This window comes from Nansenia antarctica (genome assembly GCF_963989245.1).
Source record: "Nansenia antarctica genome assembly, chromosome: 6".
Taxonomy (NCBI): domain Eukaryota; kingdom Metazoa; phylum Chordata; class Actinopteri; order Argentiniformes; family Microstomatidae; genus Nansenia; species Nansenia antarctica.
This window is the reverse complement of record NC_137676.1, coordinates 21,068,798-21,096,247: the sequence shown is the minus strand read 5'-3', so window position 1 is coordinate 21,096,247 and position 27,450 is coordinate 21,068,798. Positions and strand designations below refer to the sequence as shown.

Genomic DNA, 27,450 nt, shown 5'->3' with positions numbered 1-27,450 from the left:
CTCAAGTATTACTTGAAATGTATTTCTTTTGAAAGCCCTTTTGTGGTAATAAAATGGATATTGTGGTAACCAAATTAGTTGGTGTGTCTCTTCTATCTGTCTCCGGAATAATTAGACCGTTTTGTTTGTTTACATTGTGTGTTCTAGACTGGGTTAGACAGAGAATTTCCTTGCATAAAAAATGCTTTCTTGTCATAAATCATACACTGCCATGCAAATGTGGCTGTAGAACGACCCCTAGTGGTAAAGAGAGAGAATGCAGCTGGTTAAAGCAAACCGTTATCAAAACAGAACTGTCCATTGTACACTAGTAGGGTACCTTTAGAGACATCATTTATATGGCCTGATATTCAATCAATTCAGATTACAGTTTGTAGAAACTCGGTTGACAGAATGAGTGAAAAACATTTAACTCTGCAAACGACATCAGATAATGTGTCTACCTATATATATATATATATCAGTCACCTCTAGGAGCTGGTACCCAAAGGTACAGTCCTAGTGACGTCACTCTCATCCGCGCCAGAGAGCGACACAGCGGCGGGCGAGCGGCTGCGGAGGATGCCGACCCCGCTGCGGGGACAACCGCCAGGTTGCGAGATGGCCGCCGTTCACCTGCTCCCAGCCGCATCATGCACCGGGACGTCTCGGCACCCATGAAGCCCCCGTTGATGAAGCCAAAACGGGCCAAAGCAAGGCGGAAAGAGGCCACTGAGAGAGAGAATGTACTGGCGCGTCGGGTTCGCCTGGACGCGGTCGTGTGTGGTTGATCTTGGCCGCAATCAGAGCTTCTCTTTCGGTCTGTGCGGCTCCGATGAGCACCTCTCTTTTTATGGGTACATCATCGCCGTCCCTCTGCAGGACTACGGGGGCATCATGTCGGCTCTGGGCTCGGACTCTTGGTGGCGGAAAACGCTCTATTTGACCGGGGGCGCTCTGCTCGCCGCCGCTGCCTATCTGCTGCATGAGCTGCTCGCCATCAGGTACCGGAGAAGCTGTCAATAATGCTTAACGCATCGCTTGTTTACAATCAATAATTGGGGCCTGAATGTTGATATGAATGTAAAATGGTTGCCGTAGTGGCAATGCATGATTCTTAAATGATTGTTGTGTTGTATTTTCCTTCGGTGTATGATACTAGGCTACTTAATCTGCGCGAGTTGGGCGGGGTGAGAGGTGCACACGAGTGAAATTGGTTGAGAATAAGAATTCGTGAGTGGGAGGAGGGGGGGGGTTGTGATGTAACGTAACGGCCCGTGCCCGCTTCAAGGAGATTCCAGCTTCAGCAGAGCAACGGGAGAAAAAATAATAATAAACAAATGAGTCACGCGAGCTTTTGGTATTCTATTGCAATAGCCTATGGGATGTCGAATGAACATGCATACATCCATTGCTGCATATACGATATAGCCTGCCTCAAATCTGTTGGAGGGGGGGGGGGGGGGTTCTGTTATTTCCAGAAGGCTACAAGAAATTACTTTAATGCAGCCTGTCAACAATCTCTCAAGGACATGAGATGAAAGGGCTGCGAACTTGTGAGCTATGAGAATGTCCTACAAGGCAAAAGATGTCTCTCCTGTTTCTGTCTCGAGCCTGTTTATGTTAAGCCGAATCTCGCTCGCTGTCGAAAACCCACTGCGGTTGTGACAGGATGACCTTTCCCTCTACCCTCACGTGAGAGAATGCCGATTCGGATGTGAGCCAGGCCCGAGCACATTAGCTAATAGGAATTGGCCATTCGTTAAGGAGATGGAGAAACTGCAGCTTCACCGGAGTTTTCGCTGAAATAATGGTTCTGGTGGTGATTGAGTTATGATGGTCTTGTTCTTACACAAACATCCCATGTTACATGCAGCAAGGCTGGAAGGCTGGAAGGCCTACTCAGCAATGCCGTTTTTAGAAACAACTACACACTCAGAGATCGATGCACTGGATTTCATCTAAACGATAAGGGGTGTGTGTGTGTGTGGGTGTGTGTGTGTGTGTGTGCGCGCTAAAGCTTGATTTTGTAAATATAAATATGCATCGTCTGTGTCGTTAAACGTGGCTATCGCACAATGCTTGTTTTCTCAATAGTACGTTGTTTGTGTTTGTAGGATCATTAAATTGTCTTCCTATTTATTATGTGTCTTAGTAGCGTATTGCTGTGTAGTTGACTGAGTCCTCTCTGCCACTGTATCGAAGTGGTAGGCCAATGCATTCATTAGATAATTGGAGGAAAAGCTTTTTTTGAGGCAGTGGGCATTTCAGCACCACCGGGGAGTGGACAGCGCCACGGTAGTCCAGCTCCGCTGATGCGATCTTCACGTTTCAGCACTTTTCTTTCAGATCTGCGTTATTTGCACGTCACCCGAGCCCTCTTTTGTGACGGTGTTGGTCAGTATGATTAATGTGCATTCTTATCTAGTATCGCCTCCTGCAGTTGCATTGCATTGCAACAACTCACACTGAGATGTCCTAATTGTTTTGACATTGTAGTGTCCCGTTGGCAATGTCGCTCTTGGCTGAGGCCGGTTCAGTGTTGTGCAAAGCTCCCGTATCAGTTAACTGTACCAGTGCCATGCTAGTGAATACTCAATGCACAAGATACCTACTGTAACATTTAATAGAACATTGTCACTATTCAATTCCAGCATGTATTCATATATTGAATATGCTATATGGCTTAGGACTGCCACAACTCTGTAGGTTAAGCCTGCATCGAGATATTAAAGGAAAGTCAAAGGAATGGATTGAATTCGAAGTGGAAATCTGCCCTGCACTAAGTAGATGGTATTCCCCAAATTCGCTGGCACTTATCAGAACCTAACTATTAAAATAATTATTCCATTTATCTTTCCGTTTTTTTTTATCAAGGAGTCTCTCATTAACATATATATCTATTTGAACAGGGAATGCTGAGCCCTCTTTACATTTCATACATTACATACAAGCCTTGAGCACAAACATAGCAACTAATTGATTTTCAGTAATTATCATTGATTCTTTGAGTATTGATTCGTAAAGCTCAACCTGTTTCGTCCTGGTTGGTCTACAGGAAGGAGCAAGAGCTGGACTCTCAAGACGCCATCATCCTCCACCAGTTCTCCCGGCCCAAGAGTGGGGTCCCCTCCCTCTCCCCCTTCTGCCTCAAGATGGAGACCTACCTGCGCATGGTAGACCTGCCCTATCAGGTAGGGGTGTGTGTGTGTGTGTGTGTGTGTCTGTCTGTCTGTCTGTCTGTCTGTCTATCTGTCTGTCTGTGTGTGTGTGTGTGTGTGTGTGTCTGTCTGTCTGTCTGCATGTGTTGGTGTGTTTGAGAGAGCAGCGGGAGAGTGAGAGAGAAAACGAGAGACTGAGTATGTGCATTTCTAACCAGTGCGAAGTCTCTGATCATGCTTCAAAATAAAATGTTCCCTCTGTTGTCCCCCCTCCCCCCATTCCTTCCCCCTTTCCACCTCTCCTTCCCTCTCTCCCACAGAACTACTTTGATGGGAAGCTGTCTCCCCAGGGCAAGATGCCATGGATCGAGTATAACAAGGAGCAGGTGTGTGGCACAGAGTTCATCATCGACTTCCTGGAGGAGAAACTGGGCGTGGGGCTCAACAAGAGCCTGAGTCCACAGGAGAGGGCCGTGTCGCGCGCGGTCACCAAGATGGTGGAGGAACACTTCTACTGGTGAGGGCCTTGTTGACGCAACTAGGGTTGCATTCCCGATTCGGTCACCTCGGGGATTTGTTTTCAATGATTTCTCAATCTACAAAAAACGAGAAGCTTTGTACATTGAACATTTCTCGATGTTTTCTAAATCGAATTGACTTCCTGAATTGACTGAAATGAAATCGAATTGACCAACTGCAGCAGACAAGAGTGCGTTTCTCAGCACTGGTGACTTGTTGTTCCAGAGAGTCCCACTATTGTTCTGTATCCACAGTATTGTTTCTGTATTGTTTCTGTCCTGGTTACTGTGTACATATATATATAGTACTGTGTACATACTGTAGAATGTGTGAGTGGTCATGTTTTCATCCATGCGTGTGATGCAGCTGTGTTGGTGTTTATACATCAGTGCTGGTGTGTGTTTAGACTGCACTGATGATGCACAAGTCCAAGCATATGTATAACCTCTGAAATATAGAGTTTCCCTGTAATTCACACTATTCTATTGTGCTCAAATGTGTGTGTGTGTGTGTGTGTGTCCGTGTCCATGTCTGTGTGTGTGTTTGTTTCTGTGGATGTGTGTCCGTGTGTGTGTCCATGTGTGTGTGTGTTTGTGTGTTTGTGTGTGTGTCCGTGCCTGTGTGTGTGTGTGTGTGTGTGTGTGTGTGTGTCTGTGTGTGTTTGTGTGTGTGTCTGTGTGTGTTTGTGTGTGTGTGTGTGTGTGTGCCTCAGGACCATCGCATACTGTCAGTGGGTGGACAACCTGGAGGAGACCCAGAAGATGCTGGCGGTGAGCGGGCCGCTCAGCGACCTCCTCAAGTGGATCCTGAGTCACCTGACGGGCGGCATCGTGAAGCGGGAGATGTACGGCCACGGGATTGGCCGCTTCTCCAAGGAGGAAGTCTACGCTCTGATGGAGAAGGACATGCGCACGCTGGCCACCCTGCTCGGTAACGCAGATTAGTTCACACACCGTTACACTGAGATTGTAATCTGGAATCTGACGAATATTTGACATGTGACATCACAAAGTAATTGTCACTCGTGACCACAATCATAAAAATATGGTAGAGATTGCGAACTGTGATATGATCACAGAGGTCATAATCACTCTCTTAATGATTATCATAAAATGTGGTCATTTCAATACAAACATTGTTATTATTACCATGCCATTCCATAATGCACAATGTTTTGTTCGTCTAGCGCTACCAAATACATACAGTAGATGACTTTTTCCTGCCGTGAATGGTGGATAGATGACTCACTCACTTAGTCAAATGTATTTTTTGTTAATCGCTTTGGATAAAGGCATCTGCTAAATGCCAAAAATGTTAATGTAATACATGTACTGCAGCCTTTAAGGTGTTGCTCATAGAAACGGTGTCAGATGGTTTCACTCTTGGAGAGTGGCCTAAAGTTCATCTGAGTCCACATTCCATTGCCATCAGATCATTCATTCATATTCAATTTCAAGATGGAGGGTTGATGATACTGTGTGATTCAACTTCAAATGTAGATGTTAGATGTTGCCCTGCTGACTGTGACTGCTACCACCATGCATCAGAAAAAAACGATAATCTGTATAATGGCCCCTGGTCCTAGCATAGATTAGTTTTTCTTAGGGTTAGGGTGACTGATGTATAGATGATTCACTTACTTTAGACAAAATGTATTTGTCGCTTTGGATAAAGGCTAAGGTCTGCTAAATGTCAACAATGTAAATGTAAATGATCTGTAGATTCTGCTACAGTACTGTAGGCTATTGTGACAGCAGCTGGTGAAACCGGGAACAAGTCGCCAACCAATTAAAATCTTCAGACTTTTATTCTGAAAAATGTAAATAAATGTCAACGTTGTTGAAAATCAATGACCTACTCGCTAGTCAAGCCAAAACATTGCAATGCAATGGATTCGGTGAGTAATCCCCACTACTCTACACTAACAAGGTGGATTCGGTGAGTAATCCCCACTACTCTACACTAGGTGGTAATAAGGTAGTAGTGGGGATTACTCACTTACTCGAATCCATTGCATCGCAACGACTCGTTCCTGGTTTCACCAGCTGCTGTCACATATACATTAGGAACGATCTGCAGGTTTCAACCCGAAATGACCCAGGTGAAGGCAGACTAGTCAACCTGCCAGAGGATGAGTGACAGCTAGTATAGCTGGGGGTTCTGAGCAGTGGTAGAGGTAGAAATGGGAGGACAGGCTCATTGTAATGCATTGAATGGAACTAGGGATGGTTTCAAATACCACACCTCATTCCATTCCATGCATCACAATGAGGCCGTCCTCCGATTTCTACCTCAGGCAGCCTCCACCTGTTCTGAGGTCTCATCTCTCTCATTCTTTAGAGCACAGACCAGATGTTGACCCATTAGGTTTTTTTGTAAAACAGACTTGGGTTCATATACTTAGCTGTGGTTGATTGAGTTCGCCTGCCGCAAAGGAATACATGGAATAGTTGTTTATCAGTGCAAACCCTGCCCGCCTGGACACTCCAGACAGACTCAGAAACAAAGGGTTTTCAGTGCTATTGTAGAGGTACCAGTAGTGCAGGCTCTCCGTAACAACCCCAAAACACTGTTCTCCACCATCAACAAACTCCTCCAGCCCATGGACACTATCTCTAACTCATTCACCATCAGCAAATGCAACCTATTTCTAACATTCTTTAAAACAAAAATTGACACAATACACAACCAGTTGACTGCTGCCTCTCCAACCACCCTCCCTGACCCCCATTCCAACCTCCCACAACCCCCAAGTCATCCTCTTAAATCTTTCAGTCCAATCACTGATTCCGTCACCAGCATGAAGTCCTCTACCTGCGCCTTGGACCCCATTCCCTCATCCCTAGTCAAGGCCTGTCTCCCCACACTCACCCCACTCGTCACAAACATAATTAACTCCTCCCTGTCCACCGGCATTGTCCCCCTGCCCTCAAGCTCGCTGCTATTACCCCATACTTAAAAAACCCGGTCTCGACCCTGACACCCCCAACAACTACCGACCCATTTCCAATCTCACCTTCCTGTCCAAAATCCTTGAGAAAGTTGTTGCTTCCCAACTCAAATCCCACCTCGACTCCAATAACCTGTATGAACCATTCTAATCTGGCTTCCGTTCCAAACACAGCACTGAAACAGCACTACAAAAAATGACCAATGACCAGTGGCGTGTGACCAGTGATGTCCTACACAGTCCTACCTGAATTATTCTACCTCTTAATACCATCATTATGACGCCATGGCTCTAGAAACTATATATTTAGACAGAAACGCAGTATAACCAGGCGTTGCAATTTCTCTCCCGCTAAGCGTTCACCTCGTCTGGGTGTATTAAATTCATTGCATGAAAACGAAAGCGTCAGTTATTTCCCGAACTTTGCTTATCGGTCTGTCAATCTCGATAGGAGAACCGTATCGAGTCCATTCAAGGCTGGTTATCTTGCTCATGTTCATACGGTCACAGGGGTGTTTTCGACGATAGCACCCCGGGAAGTGATTAAAAGATCTCATTGAAGCACACCCCCCCCCACTTACTGCACAGCTGAGCCAGTGTGCAGCATCTCTACATCGCTTGCAGAAAAAATAAAATGCTTTGTACTCACCAAAACAACTGATCATTTGAACACAAAATCCATCCTCCTTTCTTTCCTCGAGAAGACTTCAATGACTCTTGTTGTACAGTTTATCTGTGCGTTTCAGTTCCACCAATAAGTCCTTTTCTATAGACATGGACGCTAATGCTGAAAGCAGTGATTTAAAAGTGGCAGACAAACTCTTTTCCCGGCTGTGATAGCCTCGCTAGCGTCGGGGTTGGCCGTTCTCTTTTCACGATGTCCAGCTTTTCTTGAAAGGTTCGTCTTGAAAATGGTGTTGTAATTATATCTGCGACCAAATCTCCTCCTTCAGCCATTGTGGGTTGAAAAAAAACAGCTCGTAGAAATCTACACAAATTAGCTGTTCAAGCAGGGTTGCCAGATGGGGCGGGTTACCGCCGAATGGGCTACTGAATTTAGCGGTTATAGACTGGTTAGGCTGTAAATTGTCAATCCCATCTGGCAACCCTGTGTTCAAGTTCAGTTTGCTAGCTCTGCATAGCTCTGCCTCTCAATAGTGCGTATCCAATCACATTATCGTACGCCTGCTATCTGGCCTCGGAGTCGCCAACTCGAAATCTGATTGGTTAACGCCACAGTTTTGTTTCCGTTCACTTTAAGCTACAGGCGCTGCACTGTTGATTCTGCAGGCGGGCAGATTTCTTGGACCCTGGCAACATATTATGGCTGAAATATGATTGGATAAAAGCTCTAAAATAAAGGCCAGCCCTCCAAATCTCGATCTGAGGCTGGAAGCAGAGCAACCAAGAGGAAAGCTATGAAATGATGAGAATAGACTATGGGGAATAATGTAATACATATTTGTGGAAATAATATATCAAAATTAATTAATAATGATTCATAATCATATTTATAATTAATAATTTATATATTATTAATAATCATATAATTAATTAATAATGATTAATAATCATATTCTGATGATGTTTAGGCCAGCAGAGAAGGCCTTGCTGGCCCTGGTTCAAGTCCTATCTCTCAGACAGACATCAATACATCTCAATAAATAACTGTAAATCCTCCACTGCTCCCGTCACCCACGGTGTCCCCCAGGGTTCAGTGCTAGGCCCCCTCCTCTTCATCCTGTACATCCTTCCCCTTGGACAGGTCCTCCGCCGCCACGGCCTCCGCTTCCACTGCTATGCCGATTACACCCAACTCTACCTCTCCTCCAAAACCATCTCCTCTAACACCCACTCCACTCTCACTACCTGCCTCAACGACATAAAATCATGGATGCAACTGAATTTTCAGAAACTCAACTGCAATAAATCGGAAATCCTCATCATCGGCCCAAAGTCCCTCACCCGTTCCACCCAGACATTCTCACTCAACATCGATGGCTTCACCGTAACCCCCTCCAACCACGTCCACAACCTCGGCATCATCTTTGACCCCACCCTCTCGTTCCTTCCCCATGCCAACCAGGTCACTAAATCAGCTTTTTTCCACTTCAGGAACATTGGGCACATCCGACCCTCCCTGTCCTTTTCCGCTGCTGAAACACTCATCCACGCCTTCATAACTTCCCGACTCGACTACTGCAACAGCGTCCTCTACGGTTTGCCTAATAACATCCTAAACAAATTCCAATACGTCCAGAACTCTGCTGCCCCTCCGCTCACCTCCACTCGCCGCCGTGACCACATCACCCCTGTCCTCCAAAACCTGCACTGGCTCCCGGTCAAATACAGGATTCAATTCAAAATCCTACTCACCACTTACAAAGCCATCAACAACCTGGCCCCCTCCTACCTTGCTGACCTCATCCCCCTCCCGTTGCCTCAGGTCTGACGACCAAACCAGGACCAAGCTCCGGACCTGGGGTGATGGGGCCTTTTCAGCCACAGCCCCATCCCTCTGGAACGTCCCTCTGGAACACCCTCCCCAACCACATCAGACAGGCCAGCACCCTCCCAACATTTAAACAGGCCCTCAAAAAACCCACCTCTTCAAGCTCGCCTTCACCAGTTAACCCTCTCCCACTCCCCTTCCCATCTGTCCCCAGCACTACCTCAATTAGGCCCCTATACTTTCTTCTATTTACCTTTTGTTTCTTTTTATTATTACTACTCGATCTCTTTGAGTGTCTAGAAAAGCGCTATATAAGTATAATGTATTATTATTATTATTATTGTTCTAACTAACCCATCATTAGCACACTTGACTCATCAGCGACTGAGCTTGTCAGCTGAATAAGACATTAAGTAAAATTAATTAGTAAAATTAAAATAAATATGTATTTTATAGGATACAGGATACATATGTAAACGGTACATGAAATTAAATCCTACCTCTCAACAGTGTAGTGTACATACAAGGATAGGAATAAAATAATATAATAAAATAAAAAATAATGCAATAGGCAATAAGGCTCAGTAAATAGTCAGTGCTCGCCTGTTTCCCAAACTGTGGGGCGCGCCCCCCTAGTGGGTCGCGGGGGTACTGCAGGGGGGGCGCAGAAATAATATGGGAGGGAAAAAAAATGCACACACAAGAGCTGTAAACAAACACTGCTTGCTTAAGGTTACCATCAGGGGTGTTGTGGGCGTTGGATGATAAAAATGAGAACCTGAATGGAGCGCAGGCCATAAACTGTAACAAAGAGGCAACGAGGGGGCGCGAGCCCAGAGGGCCTCCATTCACGTCATTGCTCTCTCCCTCCCCATCATTCCAGCTATCTAGCAGCAACAACAACAATGGATACGTTTATGAAAGAACCAGAAGCTAAACGAAAAGCGAAGGAGCCCATGACAAACGTCCCAAAGCCAAAGTCAAGAAAGTATGACGATACATACATTTACATTTTTGGCATTTAGCAGACGCCTTATTCCAAAGCGACTTACAATCAATACATTTGAATACTAAGCATGTGAATCAGCAATCCACCATTTGTTGCAGGAAGAGTAATCTAGCTCGGGCCCGGGGCCACTGATAGAAGGAAAAACCTTCTCCCTATCGCCTTCTACTAAAACGTTTTTTTTTTTTTTTTTTTTCTGGAGAAACTGAGAAACAGTACAAGGGGGGCAATAGAAGTTCTTAGGGACACAGTAGAGGGGAAAGCGGGTGTCTTTAGGAGACGTAGTGGTGAGGGTCAGAAGATGTCTCAGGAGGAGCAGTTAAGATGTAACCTGAAGAGATGGGTCTTCAGTCTACGACGGAAGATGGGTAGTGACTCAGCCGTTCTGACGGCCGTGGGGAGCTCATTCCACCAGCGGGGAGCCAGTGTTGTGAAGAGACGTGATCGGGCAGCCCGACTGCTGTGTAGAGGAGGTGGGGCCAGTCGGCCAGCCGAGGTGGAGGAGCGGAGTGAGCGGGCAGGGGTTTGGGGGGTTACCATTTCCTTCAGGTAGGCAGGGGCTGTCCCTTTAGCTGCCTGGTATGCAAGCACCAGGGTCTTGAATCTGATGCGAGCTGCTATCGGGAGCCAGTGCAGGGTGCGAAGGAGAGGGGTGACATGCGAGTATTTGGGGAGGTTGAATACCAGCCGGGCAGCAGCATTCTGGATGAGCTGCAGAGGTCTAATGGCTGAAGCGTGGAGCTCAGCCAGGAGTACATTGCAGTAATCCAGGCGGGAGATGACCAGTGCCTGGGTCAAGAGTTGCGCTGCCTCTCTGGTAAGGAATGGTCGTATCCTTCTGATGTTGTAGAGGAAGAATCTGCAGGGGCGAGCCGTTGCTGCAATGTTCTCCGCACAGGATAGTCGGTTATCCAGGATCACTCCAAGGTTCTTGGCTGTCAAGGAGGGGGTTACAGTAGAGTTCTCCACTGTGATGGAGAAGTCTTGGAGAGGGCAGGCTTTCCCGGGGATGACATACCTCTCCCTGGGCTTCACGTCTAATGTGGTCGGTGCGGAGGAACGACCACTGTGTGTCCTCTGTCTCAAAACTTTAGCGGCAGATAGCATGAAGCCTAGCCAGTTGAAACGTCACTTGGAGACCACACACCCGACTGATGTGAAGAAGCCCCTCGATTTCTTCAAGAGAAAACTCCAAGAATACCGTGGTCACAGAGCCGTTTCGTTAAAACAGCATCTGTTACGTCTAATGCTCAACTTGCCTCCTACAAAGTGGCATATCGTATCGCCCAGTCTAAAAAACCACACACCATCGCTGAGGAGTTAATACTCCCTGCTGCAATAGATATGGTTTCACATATGATAGACGAGGCAACAGCCCAAAAACTCAAAGCTATCCCCCTGTCAAACAACACTATTGCGAGACGCATCAATGACATCTCAGAAGACATGAAAGAGCAGCTTGTTGAGAAAATAAAAGACCAACGCTTTGCGCTCCAGGTAGACGAGGCCACAGATAGTAACAAGGACTGTCTGTTAATAGCGTATGTCAGATACATTGATGCGGAGGGTTTGAGCGAGGATTTGCTATTTTGCAACTATGTCCCAAACAGAGCAACAGCTGATGAACTGTTCAAAATCATAGACAAATACCTGAGTGAAGCCGATCTGAAATGGGAGGACTGTGTGGGGATATGCACCGACGGTGTCCAGGCCATGGCAGGAAAACGGGGAGGGCTCCAGACGCTCATCAAGCGCGTTGCACCGAAAGCAGTGTGGACTCACTGCGTAATACACAGGGAGGCACTCGCGTCAAAGCAGCTGAGTCCAGAGTTGAATGACGTTTTGTCTGATGTTATCACCACCGTCAATTACATAAAAACAAGACCACTGAAAGCTCGCATTTTTTCCGCTTTGTGCGAGGAGATGGGCTCCGAGCACACAGCCGTGCTATTTCACAGCGAGTCGCATTGGCTCTCTCGCGGAAAGGTGCTGTCCAGGGTGCTATCGCTGAAAGATGAGATCCGAATCTTCTTGGAGGAGGAAGGGAACGAACTTGCCAGCAAGTTTAATGATGAAGACTTCCTCATGAAATTGGCCTACCTAAGCGACATGTTTGAGAAGCTCAATGAATTGAATCTACAGTTGCAGGGCAACAACACACACCTTCCACATCTGGCAGACAGGATACAATCTTTCACACGGAAACTGGACATGTGGGGCAGGAGACTTGAACAGGGGGACATCGACTCATTTGGGAATCTGAAGGCATTCATCGAGACCAATGAGCTGCAGAGCACAGTGGTTCCATGTATGAGAGAGCACATCTCAGCCCTGAAACAAAGCTTCCAGAAATACTTCTCTGTGGATGACAGTGCCAAATACGACTGGATTAGAGATCCATTTGTTGCACCACCACCTGCCATGTTCAGCACTGCGGAAGAGGAACAGTACATCGACATGACTTCAGAGTCAACCATGAGGCTGCAGTTCACATCCACGACTTTGGCTGGGTTTTGGATTGGAGTGGAGAAGGACTACCCTCTCATTGGACAGAAAGCTGTGGGAATACTGCTGCATTTTGCAACATCGTACCTGTGTGAGATAGGCTTTTCTGCTGTTGCTGCTATCAAAAGCAAATACAGGTCGAAGTTGAACATTGACAATGAACTGAGAGTGGCAGTCTCAAAACAACAACCCTGCTTTGAGAAGATTTGCAAGGCAAAGCAAGCACACACAAGTCATTGATCGTAATTGTGATAGGAATGTGAGGAGTAAGAATAGTGATGCAGTAGAAATTAGTTAATGTTGATATGTTGAATATTTCAGTGGCACAGGATCATTTGCCAAGCACTTATGTTCCTTTTCAACCCATAATAAAATATAAAACTATAGTTGGATATATGTGTCTTGTTATTATTAGAAGAGAAAATGTAATGTTTTTACAACTTTATCCAATTAATTATATAAATCTAGGTGAGGACCGGGTTAGGGGGGGGCTCGAAAATATTTCCAATTACCCAAGGGGGGCCTGATTGAAAAAGTTTGGGAACCGCTAGCTGGAGGAAAAGCCTGCTAACTTGCTAGCTCTTGTGGAGGAGGTTTGTCTTACTGGCCATAGCTTACATGACCTGGGTTGTGCAACACCCAGCTTCAAATCCTCAAGAATTGGCCTGTTCATAACATTAGTACACTCCTGCCCTCCTATGGTAAATATTTAACACTACACCATGTGTATTATTTTGCATAAGCTAATATTTGTGTGTGTGTGTGTGCGTGTGCGTGTGCACGTGTGCGTGCGTGTACGTGTGTGTGTGTGTGTGTATGTGTGTGTGTGTGTGTGTGTGTGTGTGTGGGTGTGTGTGTGTGTGAGTATTTGCGTGTGCGTGTTTGTGTGTGCGCGTGTGTGTGTGCGTGTGTGTGTGTGTGTGTATGTTTCTACCACTCTGTAGGTGATAAGAAGTACCTGATGGGTCCTAAACTCTCCACAGTGGACGCTGCTGTGTTCAGCCATCTGGCTCCAGCCATGTGGACGCTACCTGGAACACGACCAGAGCAGCTCATCAAAGGTGAGGTCATCAACTTGCGACACTTTAGATTATTGCCTGGGCCGTGTAGTCAACTAGGATGGGACTTCCTATGAGTTGGGAAGGTATCAGCCAATTGCATCAACACATAGTACGCAGTGTTTCTCAACCCTCTCCTCGGGGCGCCCCAGCCGCACCACATATTTGATCTGTTCCACCACCAGCTCACCTGATTCAACTAATCAAGTACAAAGCAATTATCGTTCGTACTTGATTAGTTGAATCAGGTGTGCTGGTGGTGGAACAGATCAAATAGGTGGAGCGGCTGGGGTGCCCCGAGGAGAGGGTTGAGAAACACTATTCTACTGTATATACGTGGGTGAGTGCGCCCTCTAGTGTTTATATCACTCTAAGGGAGACATTGTCCAGGGCAGTGTGGTATTATGGTATGATGGTAGAAGCGTTATACAAAGCAGGACAGCCCAGACCAGACCAGATGCAGGGACAGATGGGAGAGGCTGCAGGCCAGGCAGGGAGGGGCTGGCCTCAGGCACCCAGATGCTAGTTGAAGGGGCTTATTGAACAGTCGGCAACCAATCAAAAAGTCGGCAAAATCTATCAAACTAGCTGATATGTGACGCCAGCTGGTGAAACCGGGAACAAGTCGGCAACCAATCAAAATATTCAGACTTTCATTCTGAAAAGTGTAAATAAATGTCAACGTTGTTGAAAATCAATGACACTCTCGCTAGTCAAGCCTCGCTAGTCAAACATTGCAAAGCAATGGATTCGTTGAGTAATCCCCACTACTCTACACTAACTAGGTAGTAGTGGGGATTACTCACCGAATCCATTGCATTGCGATATTTTGGCTTGACTAGCGTGTGTGTCATAGATTTTCAACAATGCTGAAATTCATTTAAATGTTCTGAATATTTTTATTGGTTGCCGACTTGTTCCCGGTTTCACCAGCTGGCATCACATATCAGCTAGTTATCGACCAGAAAATAAAATGAATTAACATTCTCGTTTACTCGCTTTTCAGCTGATTGATCTTGACCTTTGACCCTCCTCTGCCCCGTACAGGCGAGCTGATCAATCTGGCCATGTACTGTGAGCGGATCCGCCGGCGCTTCTGGCCCGAATGGTTCGTGGACCTGGAGGACTTCTGCTACGACGACACCACAGAGGAGAGCGACCCCCCCTCCAGGCTCCGGGACCTGGGCCTGTACTCCCGCACAGACACCTTCCATGACGAGTCCAGCCCGCACACACACCCGCTCTCACACACACACACGCACACGCCCGCACCCTCGCCCACGCATACACACTCGCCCGAAAGCGACCGCACGGGCCACTCCCTCTACGACTCGGACATGGACACGGAGTGCTCCGAGATGGAGCAGCTCAAGTGTTGACCGGACGCACGACACACACACACACACACACACACGCGCACACTCGCACACACACACACACACACAGACGTACCATAGTACACAACGTGCACGCTTGTGGGGGCCTCGTGTCCAGAAAGTCAACACAGCGCCCCCTACCTTGTTGAGGGAGGAAACAGCTAGCAGGGCGCTGATGTTGTGGAGGATGTTCTGTTGCCTCTGGTAACCGAGAGGTCATGGACTGTGATTCTACACACTGAAGAGTGGAGAAAATGAAAGAGGTGGGGGGGGGGTTATAAAGAAGGAAAGAGAGAGAGAGCGACAGGAAGGGAAAGGGGGATGGAAAAACAGAGCGGGTTAAGGAGAGGGAGAGTAAGAGAGAGAGAGAGAGAGAGAGAGAGAGAGAGAGAGAGAGAGAAGGATAGATGGAGACAGAAAGAGAAAAAAGAAAGAAAGAAAGGAAGGAGTTAATGACGCCATCGCTGAGAAACTCCTCAACCTGGGGGTGACATCATCAGCAGTAGCCCAGCTTCCTGTCGTCCAGTTGCCACCATCACCGCGGCAAAAATGTGTGTGTGTGTCACCTGTGTCGTCGTCCCCGCCCCATGGAGTTGCACCACTCCAGCCCTGCGTGTGTGTGTGTGACATGCTAACCCCACTGACTTGTCCTTGTGTCCTTTGTCATCATTGAATCATTGTATTGATATTATATGAATAATATGAGGAACTGTATTGGGGACTAATTGTGAATAAATACAGCTCCATATAAATGATGTCAGATCCTGAATCTGATACAGATTATTTTATTTAAATATGAGTATAAATAGTATAGATAGCCTGCAAATAAATACATATATATATGATTCCCGATGTCTTATAATGTAAATAGGTGACTCCCCTGACCTGTACAACTTCTCAATACCGCTACCCACTTCACTGGTCTAGGATCAGTCTTAAGACCTCTGGTGTCCCCACTAACGACCCACTTCACTGGTCTAGATTCAGTCTTAAGACCTCTAGTGACCCCACTTCACTGGTCTAGATTCAGTCTTAAGACCTCTAGTGACCCCACTAACGACCCATTTCACTGGTCTAGGATCAGTCTTAACCCTACCCAGGTGGCTGACTCTTTGTATTATGCAGTCCTCCTTTGAATATCCCTTCAGTCTTCTGTCGAGCGGACGTTAATATCAAGGAGGAGAGAGATAGATCTGATAGGCTGTAGATTCTGTGTGTTTATGCATTCAGCCATTGAGAGCGGATGAAACAATCACGTAGAATTAGACCTGATAGACTAGACATGCATGGCTGATAGGTGCCAAAAAGGCAAGTCACCCTTTTCCCCCTGCCGCCGATTATCTGTTATCTGTTATCTACGTTTCTATGCTAACGTTCATTGTTGATTGTCGTTGTTGACACAGACTTATGTGTGTTTGCGTGTGTGCCTCAGGCCCCAGAGAAATCTAACAATAGTGGAATGGATTAGAACACTTAAGCCTTTTGCTCAGCATCTCTGTTTGGGACATACTGTGTCCGTCTGCATACGGCTTACAGTTAGTTACTCATAGAAAGGGACTTACCACAATCTTTCGAGCAGGAGTTGTGGTTAGTTTGACAAAGATGACGATGATGATGATTGTAATGGTTATGATGGTTATGCTGATGTTTCTGATGATGATGATGATGATGATGATAATGATAATGATAATGTTGGTTAGGAAGACGATGATTGTAATGGTTATGCTGATGTTTCTGATAGTGATGAGGATGATGCTGCTTCTGATGATGGTGATGATGATAATAATATTGATGATGATGATGATGATATTGATGGTTAGGAAGATTATGATTATGATGAAGACCCTCCTCAGTATGTTCATCTTATAAAGTATTTTAACAAAGCAAGTGAGCAACTCAACTGATTCTCTATGTGGGTAAACGAGAGGGATTCGACATAGTGATACATAATTAATTATATAATTAATTAATCATTTATTTAAATGATGCCTTTGTGTGTGTGTAGATTATGGATATCAATCAGGGGAGGCTGGTGGAGGCAGAAATGGGAGAAGGAGCTCATTGTAATGCACGTGTCTGGAATGAGGAATGGTGACACGTGTCTCGTACCCCTCCTCATTCCTATTCCATCCACTACAGAGCCCGTCCTCCAATTTCTACCTCCACCAGCCTCCCCTGATGTCAACATGATAATAATTCTGTGCGTCACTTTGTCTGTATCTTCGTACTCTGTGTGTGCATGTTTTGGCATCATCAGCAGTCGCCCAGCTTCCTTTCTTCGGTTTGCTGCCATCACCACGGCAACAATGTCTGTGTGTGTGTGTGTGTGTGTGTGTGTGTGTGTGTGTGTGTGTGTGTGTGTCACTTCGTGCTCTGTGTGCATGTTTCAGCCTTCACTCATAAAAGCCGTGGGAGAGACGCAGTCACAGCCTTGTGGATTTAGCGCCTGTGGCTGTTTAGGCTATGTCAGTGTCACCGTATCATTTATCTATTCATATGTATATAATATTTCTTCATGTATATAAATTATTTTCTATCTATTTGTTGTCCCCCACGATGAAATCGGGGAGGGGACCGTGGATCGGTCTCCGTCCGTTCGCGTGTTGGTATATTTGTATGTACATTTACATTTTTACATTTTTGCCATTTAGTAGACGCCTTTATTCAAAGCGGTTTACAACAAATACATTTGTCTAAGTAAGTGAATCATCTGTGTGTGTGTAGGCTATGTCATACGCAATATCTCAGACACCACTGGGACAATGTTGTTGTTGGTGAATGACGCGTCCTGCCGTAGATATTTTTGGCATTTACACAATTACACTGATTGGTCCTGGGGGGGCGCTATAGCAAACAACTGAAATTCTGAAATAACACTGATTGGTTGTGGGGGACAACATGTTTACTGTAGTCTTGTTTTCTATTGGATTTTTTAATTATTATTGTTATTATTATTATTGTTGTTGTTGTTATTATTATTATGTTTACTTGAAGGAAGTCAGCAGTTATTTATTTATTTTTTTTACTTATTTTGCACTCTTATGCCTATGGTCTTATTTTGTACTATTTTGTTCTAATGCTGCCAATTGAGTTTTGTCAGATGTTTATGTTATGTTTAATGACTGGAGTGTGTGTCTGTCTGTGTGTTGTGTGAAGTTCTCCTATCTGACTGGATCACCTTTGTTTGTTTTTTCAAACAACTTCAACCTGAAACTAACCGCTATTACTGTTTTCCAGAGCATGTTGAAATGTTTGATAAATGTTGAACAAATGTCACTTGTTTCCAAATGAACTGTCAGTTAAATATGAGGCGTGTGTGTTTGACTTGAACAGGTTATTTGTTGCCAAAAGCGTCTAACATGTTGATATTTGTTAAATGTTGGTAAACGTTGACATGACGTCACACAAATGACCTATCAGTTAAATAACGGGCATGTGTGGTTAACATAAGCAGGTTATCGGTCGTCACTTGCCAGATCTGTGTCTAATGTTGAAAGGACATTTGGCAAACGTTGAAATAACGTTAATTGTTCCCGAAATGACAAGTCAGTTGCATCAGTCGGGCAGGTCTTCTGTATGATGTGTTTTATCTGTTCTAGACCAACAACAAGGCAACATGATAGAACGGTTGTCATGTGATCCTTTCATACCTCATTGCTCTGCTCTGTGCCAAGTGGATCGCTACCATCGCCAAACGACTTACAGGGGTCCCCTTTCAAATGCTACGAACACAAGTTGCCCATTGGCACAGATCTAGGATCAGCTTAAACCCTCTGCCAATCTTAACCTTAAACCAATAAGGGAGGGCAAATGCAAATCCTGACCTTAGATCCGTTTCTAGACGGCAACTTCATCCAGGTCTGTTACACACAGTGAAAGGTCGGGTCAGAGTTCAACCCCATTGTGTCACTTCCGTTGTTGAGATGTGTGCTATTAGACTAATAGAAGCCATATTGCATAGTCAGTCTGTGTTGTGTGTGCTGAAATACAGTTGTGGACTCTTATTATATAATACTGGGTATTGTACATAGGCGAGCCAAAATAAGAAAAAAGAAAAACTCTGTAACATAATAAAATCTTCCTATGAATGTATTATGGCTAGAGATGAGTGGCTGTATGAAAATGAATTACTCCTAATATTTCATTAAATATAGCTGTGGTAATTTTCCCTTGTGTGTTTTTATGGTTATTGTGTTGTACTACTCATACCACACCATGTGACTCTCTCTCTCTCTCTTTTTCCCTCTCTCTCTCTCTCTCTCTCTCTCTCTCTCTCTCTCTGTCTTTCCCTCTCTCTCTCTGTCTCTCTCTCTTTCCCTCTCACTATCTCTCTCTCTGTCTCCCTCTCTCTGATGTGGTGTCTTATCACCATTGCGCACATCTGTCTCAGTGTCCCTCACTCAGTGTGCTAAGACAATAAGGAGCCCTCCCAACAATACCAAAGGATTAGCTTTCTGACCTTTCCTTTTATGTTTGTGAGTGGGATGGAGAGATAGAGAGGGTGCAAGAAAGCAGAGGGAGGCAGAGAATAAAGGAGTGAGAGAGAGAGAGAAAGAGAGAGAGAGAGGGAGGGAGACAGAGACAGAGAGAGAGAGAAAGAAAGGGATCAGAAGAATACATTTTGGCTCATCACTGTGTCAGTGATTCCTACCATTGTGTGGCATCCCAGTGATTCCTTCCACACTGCCTGTTGCCAGCCCTCACCTCCCTCTCCCCTCACCTCCCTCCCCCCTCTGGGCAGCCCTCACCTCCCTCCCCCCTCTGTGGGCAGCCCTCACCTCCCTCCCCCCTCTGTGGGCAGCCCTCACCCCCCACCCCCTCCTGGAATAGGAAATCCTACTCAGACATTTGCACTGGAGCACCAACCCTGTTACTATACAGCCCCAGTGAGTCTGAGATGGCATACAGTGCAGAACAGTACAGTGTGTGCGTGTGTGTGCGTGTGCGTGTGCGTGCGTGTGCGTGTGTGTGTGTGCGTATGCATGTGCGTGTGTGTGTGTGTGTGTGTGTGTCTGTGTGTGTCAGTGTGTGTGTGTGTGTGTGTGTTCGTGTGTGTGGCACGTGCCTGTGTGCATATTGTATGTGATGGGGGGAATGTGTAATAAGTGTGCAGGGAGGAGGAATGTGTCGGTGTGTGTGTGTGTGTGTGTGTGTGTGTGAGTGTGTCTGTGAGTGTCTAATGATATGAATAATGCAGTGGATGCCTGTAGGAGCGTGAGGGCCGGGAGCAGGGCAGATGGTCGCCTGCTGATAGGACAGAATCCAGGCAGAAGGGTCCTCCAGAGAGCTGGGTTTACACACACGTACACACACACACACATACACACACACAAATGCATGCACACGCACCCACACAGACACACACTTTCTCTCTCTTTCTGTCTCTCTTCTTCTCTCTCTCTGTCACAGAAACAAGCACATAAACTCACACACCCACACACACGCATACACACACACACACACACACACACACACACACACACACACACACACACACTGATACTAGTCTCTTTCTCTCCCCCCACTGACACCTATTTCCGCCTGGAGACAGACGCAATGAAACATACATAGAGATTCCCACCTCTGTTGTAGAGATCAGGGAGGAATCTCTCTCTCCTAGTGGAGATATGTTTTACTTCATCTGTTCTCCATGTTAAACCTACATATTACAGTCCATATCTACAGTAACTGCATAGAAATAGATGGGAATTCCTCAGAGTTGAATGGCCCAATAAGGTCATGGAATAAAGAAGGACAGAGCCTGATAATTACAGTAAGTAAGTATACCATGTAGCCCAGTGAGACCAAGCAATCTCCTCACTGTCATCTGAGCATAGGGATCCCAGTACTGACACACATCTCTCTTTACCTAGGATCAGCTTACCCTCAGGGAGTGCTTGTCTGTATGTGTGTGTGTGTGTGTGTGTGTGTGTGTGTGTGTGTGTGTGTGTGTGTGTGTGTGTGTGTGTGTGTGTGTGTGTGTCTGTCTCTCTCTCTCTCTCTCTCTAAGCTAAGCTACTCTCTAATTCTAATGTTGTTAGTTTGATCGACTCACGCAAATGCGGATGACTTTGAGTCTGTCTGACATTATTACGTTAATATAAAGCAGCGAGGGCGAGCCAAGAAATGAGATCATCATCTCATGTAGATATGTAGGAGTTGACAAGCAGCGTCAATATTTGAGACCCAGATAGTCTCAAGAGTGGCTAACACTGTTATGTCCACTAGATGGCGCTATGAGACTGTTGCAGATTGTTGACAGACAGCCCATGTTTTCGTACTATCGGGTAGGCCTGGGTGGAGGTTACATATCAGGTTGATGTTGTCGACGATGAATCCACCTTTTCCATCAACAGTCACATCATGACAACAACCATTTGGAATTGCTGTAATGCACAAACCACGACTGAGGGCTTTGTGTCGAAAGAAGGATTTGTTTTGTCCCACAAAGGAGCCCTATGCTTTTACACGTGTATCTTTATCACGTGCCAATGATATGCGCATACTAAAAAGTAAAAGGGAAAAATGTTCAAGACGAGAATAAGCCGAGGCCTTTAAATTCGAACTTCTTCATTTTGTGTACCACCAGAGGGTCAACCTACCCTCAGTCAGATACATTTGGTCTATTATGTTTTTCATGACATTTCGTGGCAATTGGGGAACGAAAGTCGTTCGCGTAATCCTGCAGGCATAGCCTACTAATCTATTTAGAATTTGTCTCACAACAAATAGTTTTCTCATTTGTTTTGAAATGCCTAAATTGATTAGTGTCTAATAAGTGAATCGGAATTATGAACAGAGAAAAAAACTTCAAGGTAAGACCAATGTTATTATTAGTATAAATATTATTGACAGACTACGTGTAGCGACATGGTTTCTTTCCCCAAGACAATATCTGTGCAAATCAGCGGTAATAAACACTTATCGGAAACCGCTGAAGGACAGTTTGTGCAACCGAGACAGATTGATAAAATCCATAATTATAATGCAATGGCGCGTGCGTGCCTGTTGCCACAGCATAGCGCGTGACAGCCGTGATCCATTCGTCAAGCTCAATACATGTGATAAGAATGAGAAACGGTTATCAAAAAACAGATACATTTTAATGACAAAAAAGCATATAGAAATTGTGCAATTCTTGTTTTCTCCCCCCCCCCCCCCCCCCCATCAGTTGATCACAGAGTTGAGGTCCATTCAAAAATGTTGGTAAACTCAAATTCAGTTCATGAATTGGAGTTTGAATTGTTAGGGAAATAGGATTTGTATTTGAATCGGAATTACAGTAAATAGTCTTATTTCAATGTATTAATTCCATCTTTTCTAAAAAGAAGGGAACGTGCCTCCAATATGAATATTTGCTGAAGTATTTTACACATAGGCTATATGATGTGCCCATACATTTTGAAGTAAAAGTGAAGAAGCAGTTAAATATGCCTAGTTCATCCAACTGGACGAGATGCTAAGAATATAGATATAAAAATGTAATCAAATAATAGATTAGGCCTACTAATGGAAAATACCAATATTACGGTAATTTCCCAACATAGTATTGTACTACTGTATTGTTCACAGAGATTAGTCATATTTAATCTCCTTTTGTCAAAATGATGAGAATTCCCTTGGAATTGCATGAAATTTAATTAGGCCTATATTTCCACATATTGCATTTCTAATTCCACGCTAGTCTCCGAAATTCCTCCATCGAAATTCAAACTGAAATCTTTGACTTGGATTTGAGTTTCCGCTTTTGCTTCATAGCCTATTCTTTGTTTTGTATTTTCGCTTAGAATTGGTAAGGGATTTAACGCAAATATTCCAATCCCGAATGGAATTACCCCCAACCTCGCAGAGTCAGACACCGGAGGCTATATCCCAACCTCGCAGAGTCATACACCGGAGGCTATATCACAGGATTTGAGTGGCACAAGAACACGTGCACGTGTTTGTGCTTTGGCACAGTCTGACAGAGAAAATTCAACAAACAAACAAACGTACATACAAAGCGATACAAAAACGAATAAAGTTACATCCCACGAATAATTCTTCTCAGTGAATTAATCATTAGATTAATTTAAGTCACTGAAGTCTGAGCTGGCACCCATATATTCCGTTGTTTTCTTCAAAAAAGGCAAAAAGGGCAGGCTTCAGTGATATGATATAGTTCATACAGTCTCAGTCTTTCTGGTCACAGCATTTGGAGACATAAATAAATATACAAACACGAACATATATTGTAAACAGGCGCTCAAAACGGTAGCCTATATAGATACCAACATGAAGTGACAAGGAAAAAATGACTGCTTCTTTTGACCCCATATTAGTGTGCGCCTTACACAGCTTACACAAGCCACAATTGTTCTATTCTTACAATGAATATCATTATTATTATTATTATTATTATTAGGTAGCAATAATACATGATTATTGTTGTTGTTGCCATGATAATTATTGTCATTGTTATTGTTGTTGTTGTTGTTGTTATTGTTAATAATATTATTATTGTTAAACAATTAAGGATCATTTTCTTTAAAATATAAAATGTAAAAGGTAAATGTATTTGATTATTCGAATGAACTATGACCAAATGAAACCTGCGACAATCCTGAATATAGGCCTATGCCTAGAATTATTGGCCCATGATCAATAACGTGTTGTTTACTTTAACTGGTAACATTGAGAACAATGTCTGCATACCGTGACAAAAAATAAACCAACTATAATTCAACCAGAGTTAAGGTGAGTGTTGGTCCATAAAAGATATACGTCAATGAATGTAAAACGGAAACTAATCATGTCAAATGGTGACATGAACAAATCAACAACAGATAGGCCAGTCTCAATAACTCAAGACCCTGCATGCATGTGTTATGACCCTTTGCAATGCAAATAAACATTATTTAGGCCATAATAATATACAATAATATGATAATAACAACAATATAATAATAATAACAATAACAATAACAATAGGCCTGTAATATACCTAATAATAATAATAATAATAATATGCTGGTGATCGCATTGGCTTTGACTGGTGCAGCAGGTGCATACACTCCTTATTATAAGCTCGTGCTGAACCCCTGTTGCTTTTGTTATGACGGAAAGATGGCGTTTATTTACCGACTGACGACTGCGACTTTTCATGCCTGTTCCCCCTGGTACAGCACGTGCACACCTCATCCGTCTGATCTTTTATGACACATTGGCGATATATAAATTCATTTCATGTCAACGATATTTGAGGACCTTTTTTGGTTAGCACACACACGCACCAACCAATCTTCACGTAGCCTATTGCGCATAACATTTCCGCGGCATGAAAGCTCCCCAAGTAGCTCTAGCCTCTCTGTCTGGGTAGTGCTTCAGTTGCAACGCTCCGTAGTTCCACTGTGTTCCATAGGTCCATTATTAGCACTGGCTAAAGTCCAATGCTAACTGGTCCGGCACAGAGAAACAAATAGGGGGACATTCAAACCCCTTCAGGGTCATGTTTCTATATCGAGCTTGTGTCATTGCACTGGGGTCTGACCGCCGTGGTGAGGTGGGGTGTCCCCGTACATGTCCTCGGTTCCCGGTAACGGTCCTCCCATCGGTGTCATCCTCTTCTCCTTCTGTCTCCTGTTACAAAACCAAACCCTCACCACCTCCTTTTCCAGCTGCAGGCCGTCCGCTATAGAGGTGATCTCCGCCCCCCCGGGTTTAGGACATTTGAGAAAATGGCTTTCCAAAGCCCCCTTGACGCCTACTTCGATGGATGTCCTCTTTTTCCTTTTCCTACCCTGCGCCGCGATCTTATCCAAGCTGGTGGGGCTGCCAGAGGTGGAGTCCGCCTCTTCCAGCCACTTGTTCAGCAAGGGCTTGAGTTTACACATGTTTTTGAAGCTTAGTTGAAGGGCCTCGAACCTGCAGATAGTGGTTTGGGAAAAAACGTTTCCATATAGAGTCCCCAGTGCCAGCCCCACGTCCGCTTGTGTGAAGCCGAGTTTGATGCGCCGCTGCTTGAACTGCTTGGCGAACTGCTCCAGATCGTCCGAGGTCGGCTGGTCCTCATCAGAGTGATCCCCGTGCTGGCCCCCGTGCTGGTGGTGTGAGAGCGACTGGTGCCCACCCCCGCCTTCATGCTCGCTCAGGTGCGGGCTGTGGTGCTCCTCGTCCCGCAGGGAGTGGTGGTGCATCCCCTGTTCGCCCCCCGGCGGCCCCGAGACCAGGCCGAACCCGGACTGGGAATACACGAGACTCTGACCGTCAGACGTCGCCATGCCGGGGATGTGCGTGGTGGCCATGCTCGTTCGCCATACCCTGGCGTCGTGGAGTGTCTGGTGCGCTAGGTGAGGGTGTCGCTGTTGCTGCTGTTGCTGCTGTTGCTGTTGCTGCTGCAGACTGGCGGAATTCTGCAGTTCCTCCCGATCGCTGTTGTGCAACACCGGCTTCACGTCCTGCTCTCCGAGGGGACTGGATGGCCAGGGCGCCCCGTCCCCGTGCGACAGCGCCGTTATCCACTGGTGCGCGTGGCTGAGCGGATGCCCACCGCCTGGCAGCGTGTAGTCGTTGTTCTGGAGCAGGGTGTGCGCGTCCCTGTACGCCGCCGCCTGCTGCATGCTCCCGGACTCCGTGTGCGGCGGCGGCGCGCTGCTGGGGGTAGTGAGGACGCTGTAGTGGTTGGACGCTGCGGTCGCCATAACTCTCGGAGCCGGAGTGATAGCTCGAGTTGAAAAGGAGCTGCCTTTGACAGTTACTCTATTCCGCCACGGGGCAGCTAGGCGTCTCTCTCTTTCTCCCGGGCTCCGTGCCAAGGGGACGCAGAGGCGCGCACCTGAGGTCCGCCTCGCTCCGCTCTTTATTGGCCAAGAACGGTTGACAGATGTGGTTACCCCTGACAGCACCCCGCTCATTGGTCACGGGAGATTCTATTGAAACCCCTATCACTCTCCCTCACAATACTGGCAATCCTGCTGCAGACTAAAGCAGAGTGAAGCTCGGGTTGACTGGAAACAGAGGATATGAGGCTTACCTCCGCGTAGAAAAAAAGGGGTCACTAAACTTTCGTTTTGCTAAACTTTGATGAGGATCGATTGGGAGTCATTTATCCTGAACAGTTATTTCGATTCTTTGTGGGAAGATTTCCAATGTAGCTAGTGATGCTTTAAAACGAATAGACCATAGTGCAGGCCTATGCCTATATTTTTAAAAAGTTTATTATTTTATTATTCAATTATGTTCACCAAACATCAATCATTTCACGTTGGAATTCATCCACACATATTTACCCATGATAATCCTAGGCCATCTAGGCTATTATTATTATTATTAAAGATTAGGTTCCACAATTTTTCATTTAATACTTTTTATTGAATTCTTTAAGACTAATTTCTCATGGAAATCCTTGTTTTGAGTATAGGTCTATGTTGACGGTGTTTTGCGCCCCGAGCAGTGGGGTCCTCCAGCTGCCTCTCTCTCCTCGCGACGCTGTCCAAAGAGAAGGCCTGCATTTTTCCCGGGCCTCTGCCCCGTTGCCATAGCGAGCGCAGTGAATGGAACAACAACGCCCACGTCACAGCTGCATTCGCCTCTTCTTTTCGTTCCATTCCAAAGAGCCCATTCGGGCGGCTCGCTCGGCCGACGGGACACATAAAGGGAGGCGAACGGAGAGAGAGAGGGCACGGCGGGGCCGAGGCGAGAAGGTCGAAAGAATGCCCTCGTTTGCCCGCTCGCACCCACGCTGTCCTTCTCCACGCCGTGTCTGTTGGGTAAACATTGGAATGCATGCGCCCACACTGGCACACAGGGGTCTGGCGTTTGGGAAACCATTTCAAAGTCTAAACTTATAGCCTCACCTTCCACCAACAGAGCCTATAAATTAAATCAAATATAAGAAATAAAAAACTCAGAAAATACCAATATTACGTACCTTACATAACCATCACATACATATACATGCATTGCACGTTTCCCATGTCATAGACTTGCATCTACATTATAAGCCTATAATCTCATTACAATGGACCTGAGTGCATGGCTTAGATGAATCCCGCAGCCAGGTGCTATCCTGTAACACTGGAGGAGGCCTCAGTGTTGTAGCATTACAGGTTAATGAATAAATCCTGGGCCTAATAACAATAAAGGGCTAAAGCGGATGGTCTGCCGGCGCGTGACATGGCAGAGACAGGCTTAGGCCTAATAGTCAAATCAATGTTGGATAATTAACTTAAGCAAATTCTGGGTCGCTTGTGATAAGCAAACACATAATGTCCCTTCATTAAAGCAGACTGTTTATTGTGCTTTAAGTGAATGAAGGTGTACATCCTATAGGCCAACTAGCTATAAAAGTAGATCCATCAGTAAATAAAGAATCAAATAAGGTAGAAGATCTGGACATTAATTGACCCTATACACCGAATCACTCGCATCGAAAGAACATTTGCGATGATTAGATTGTAATTCAGA

General features: G+C 45.5%; 2 protein-coding genes across 2 annotated transcripts; one reads left to right on the top strand and one right to left on the bottom strand.

Moving 5' to 3' along the window:
• Positions 1–723: 723 nt before the first annotated feature.
• faxca (failed axon connections homolog, metaxin like GST domain containing a) lies at positions 724–15,009 on the top strand (the record flags this gene model as incomplete). Its single annotated transcript, XM_080535241.1, has 6 exons — positions 724–983; positions 3,038–3,173; positions 3,461–3,657; positions 4,372–4,589; positions 13,517–13,633; positions 14,678–15,009. The coding sequence occupies 6 exons, from the start codon at positions 724–726 to the stop codon at positions 15,007–15,009; spliced, it is 1,260 nt and encodes a 419-aa protein (XP_080391367.1).
• Positions 15,010–24,515: 9,506 nt separating this feature from the next.
• On the bottom strand, positions 24,516–25,898 carry pou3f2a (POU class 3 homeobox 2a; the record flags this gene model as incomplete). The annotated part of the gene is made up of 1 exon (XM_080533906.1): positions 24,516–25,898. The coding sequence occupies one exon, from the start codon at positions 25,896–25,898 to the stop codon at positions 24,516–24,518; it is 1,383 nt and encodes a 460-aa protein (XP_080390032.1).
• Positions 25,899–27,450: the final 1,552 nt, after the last annotated feature.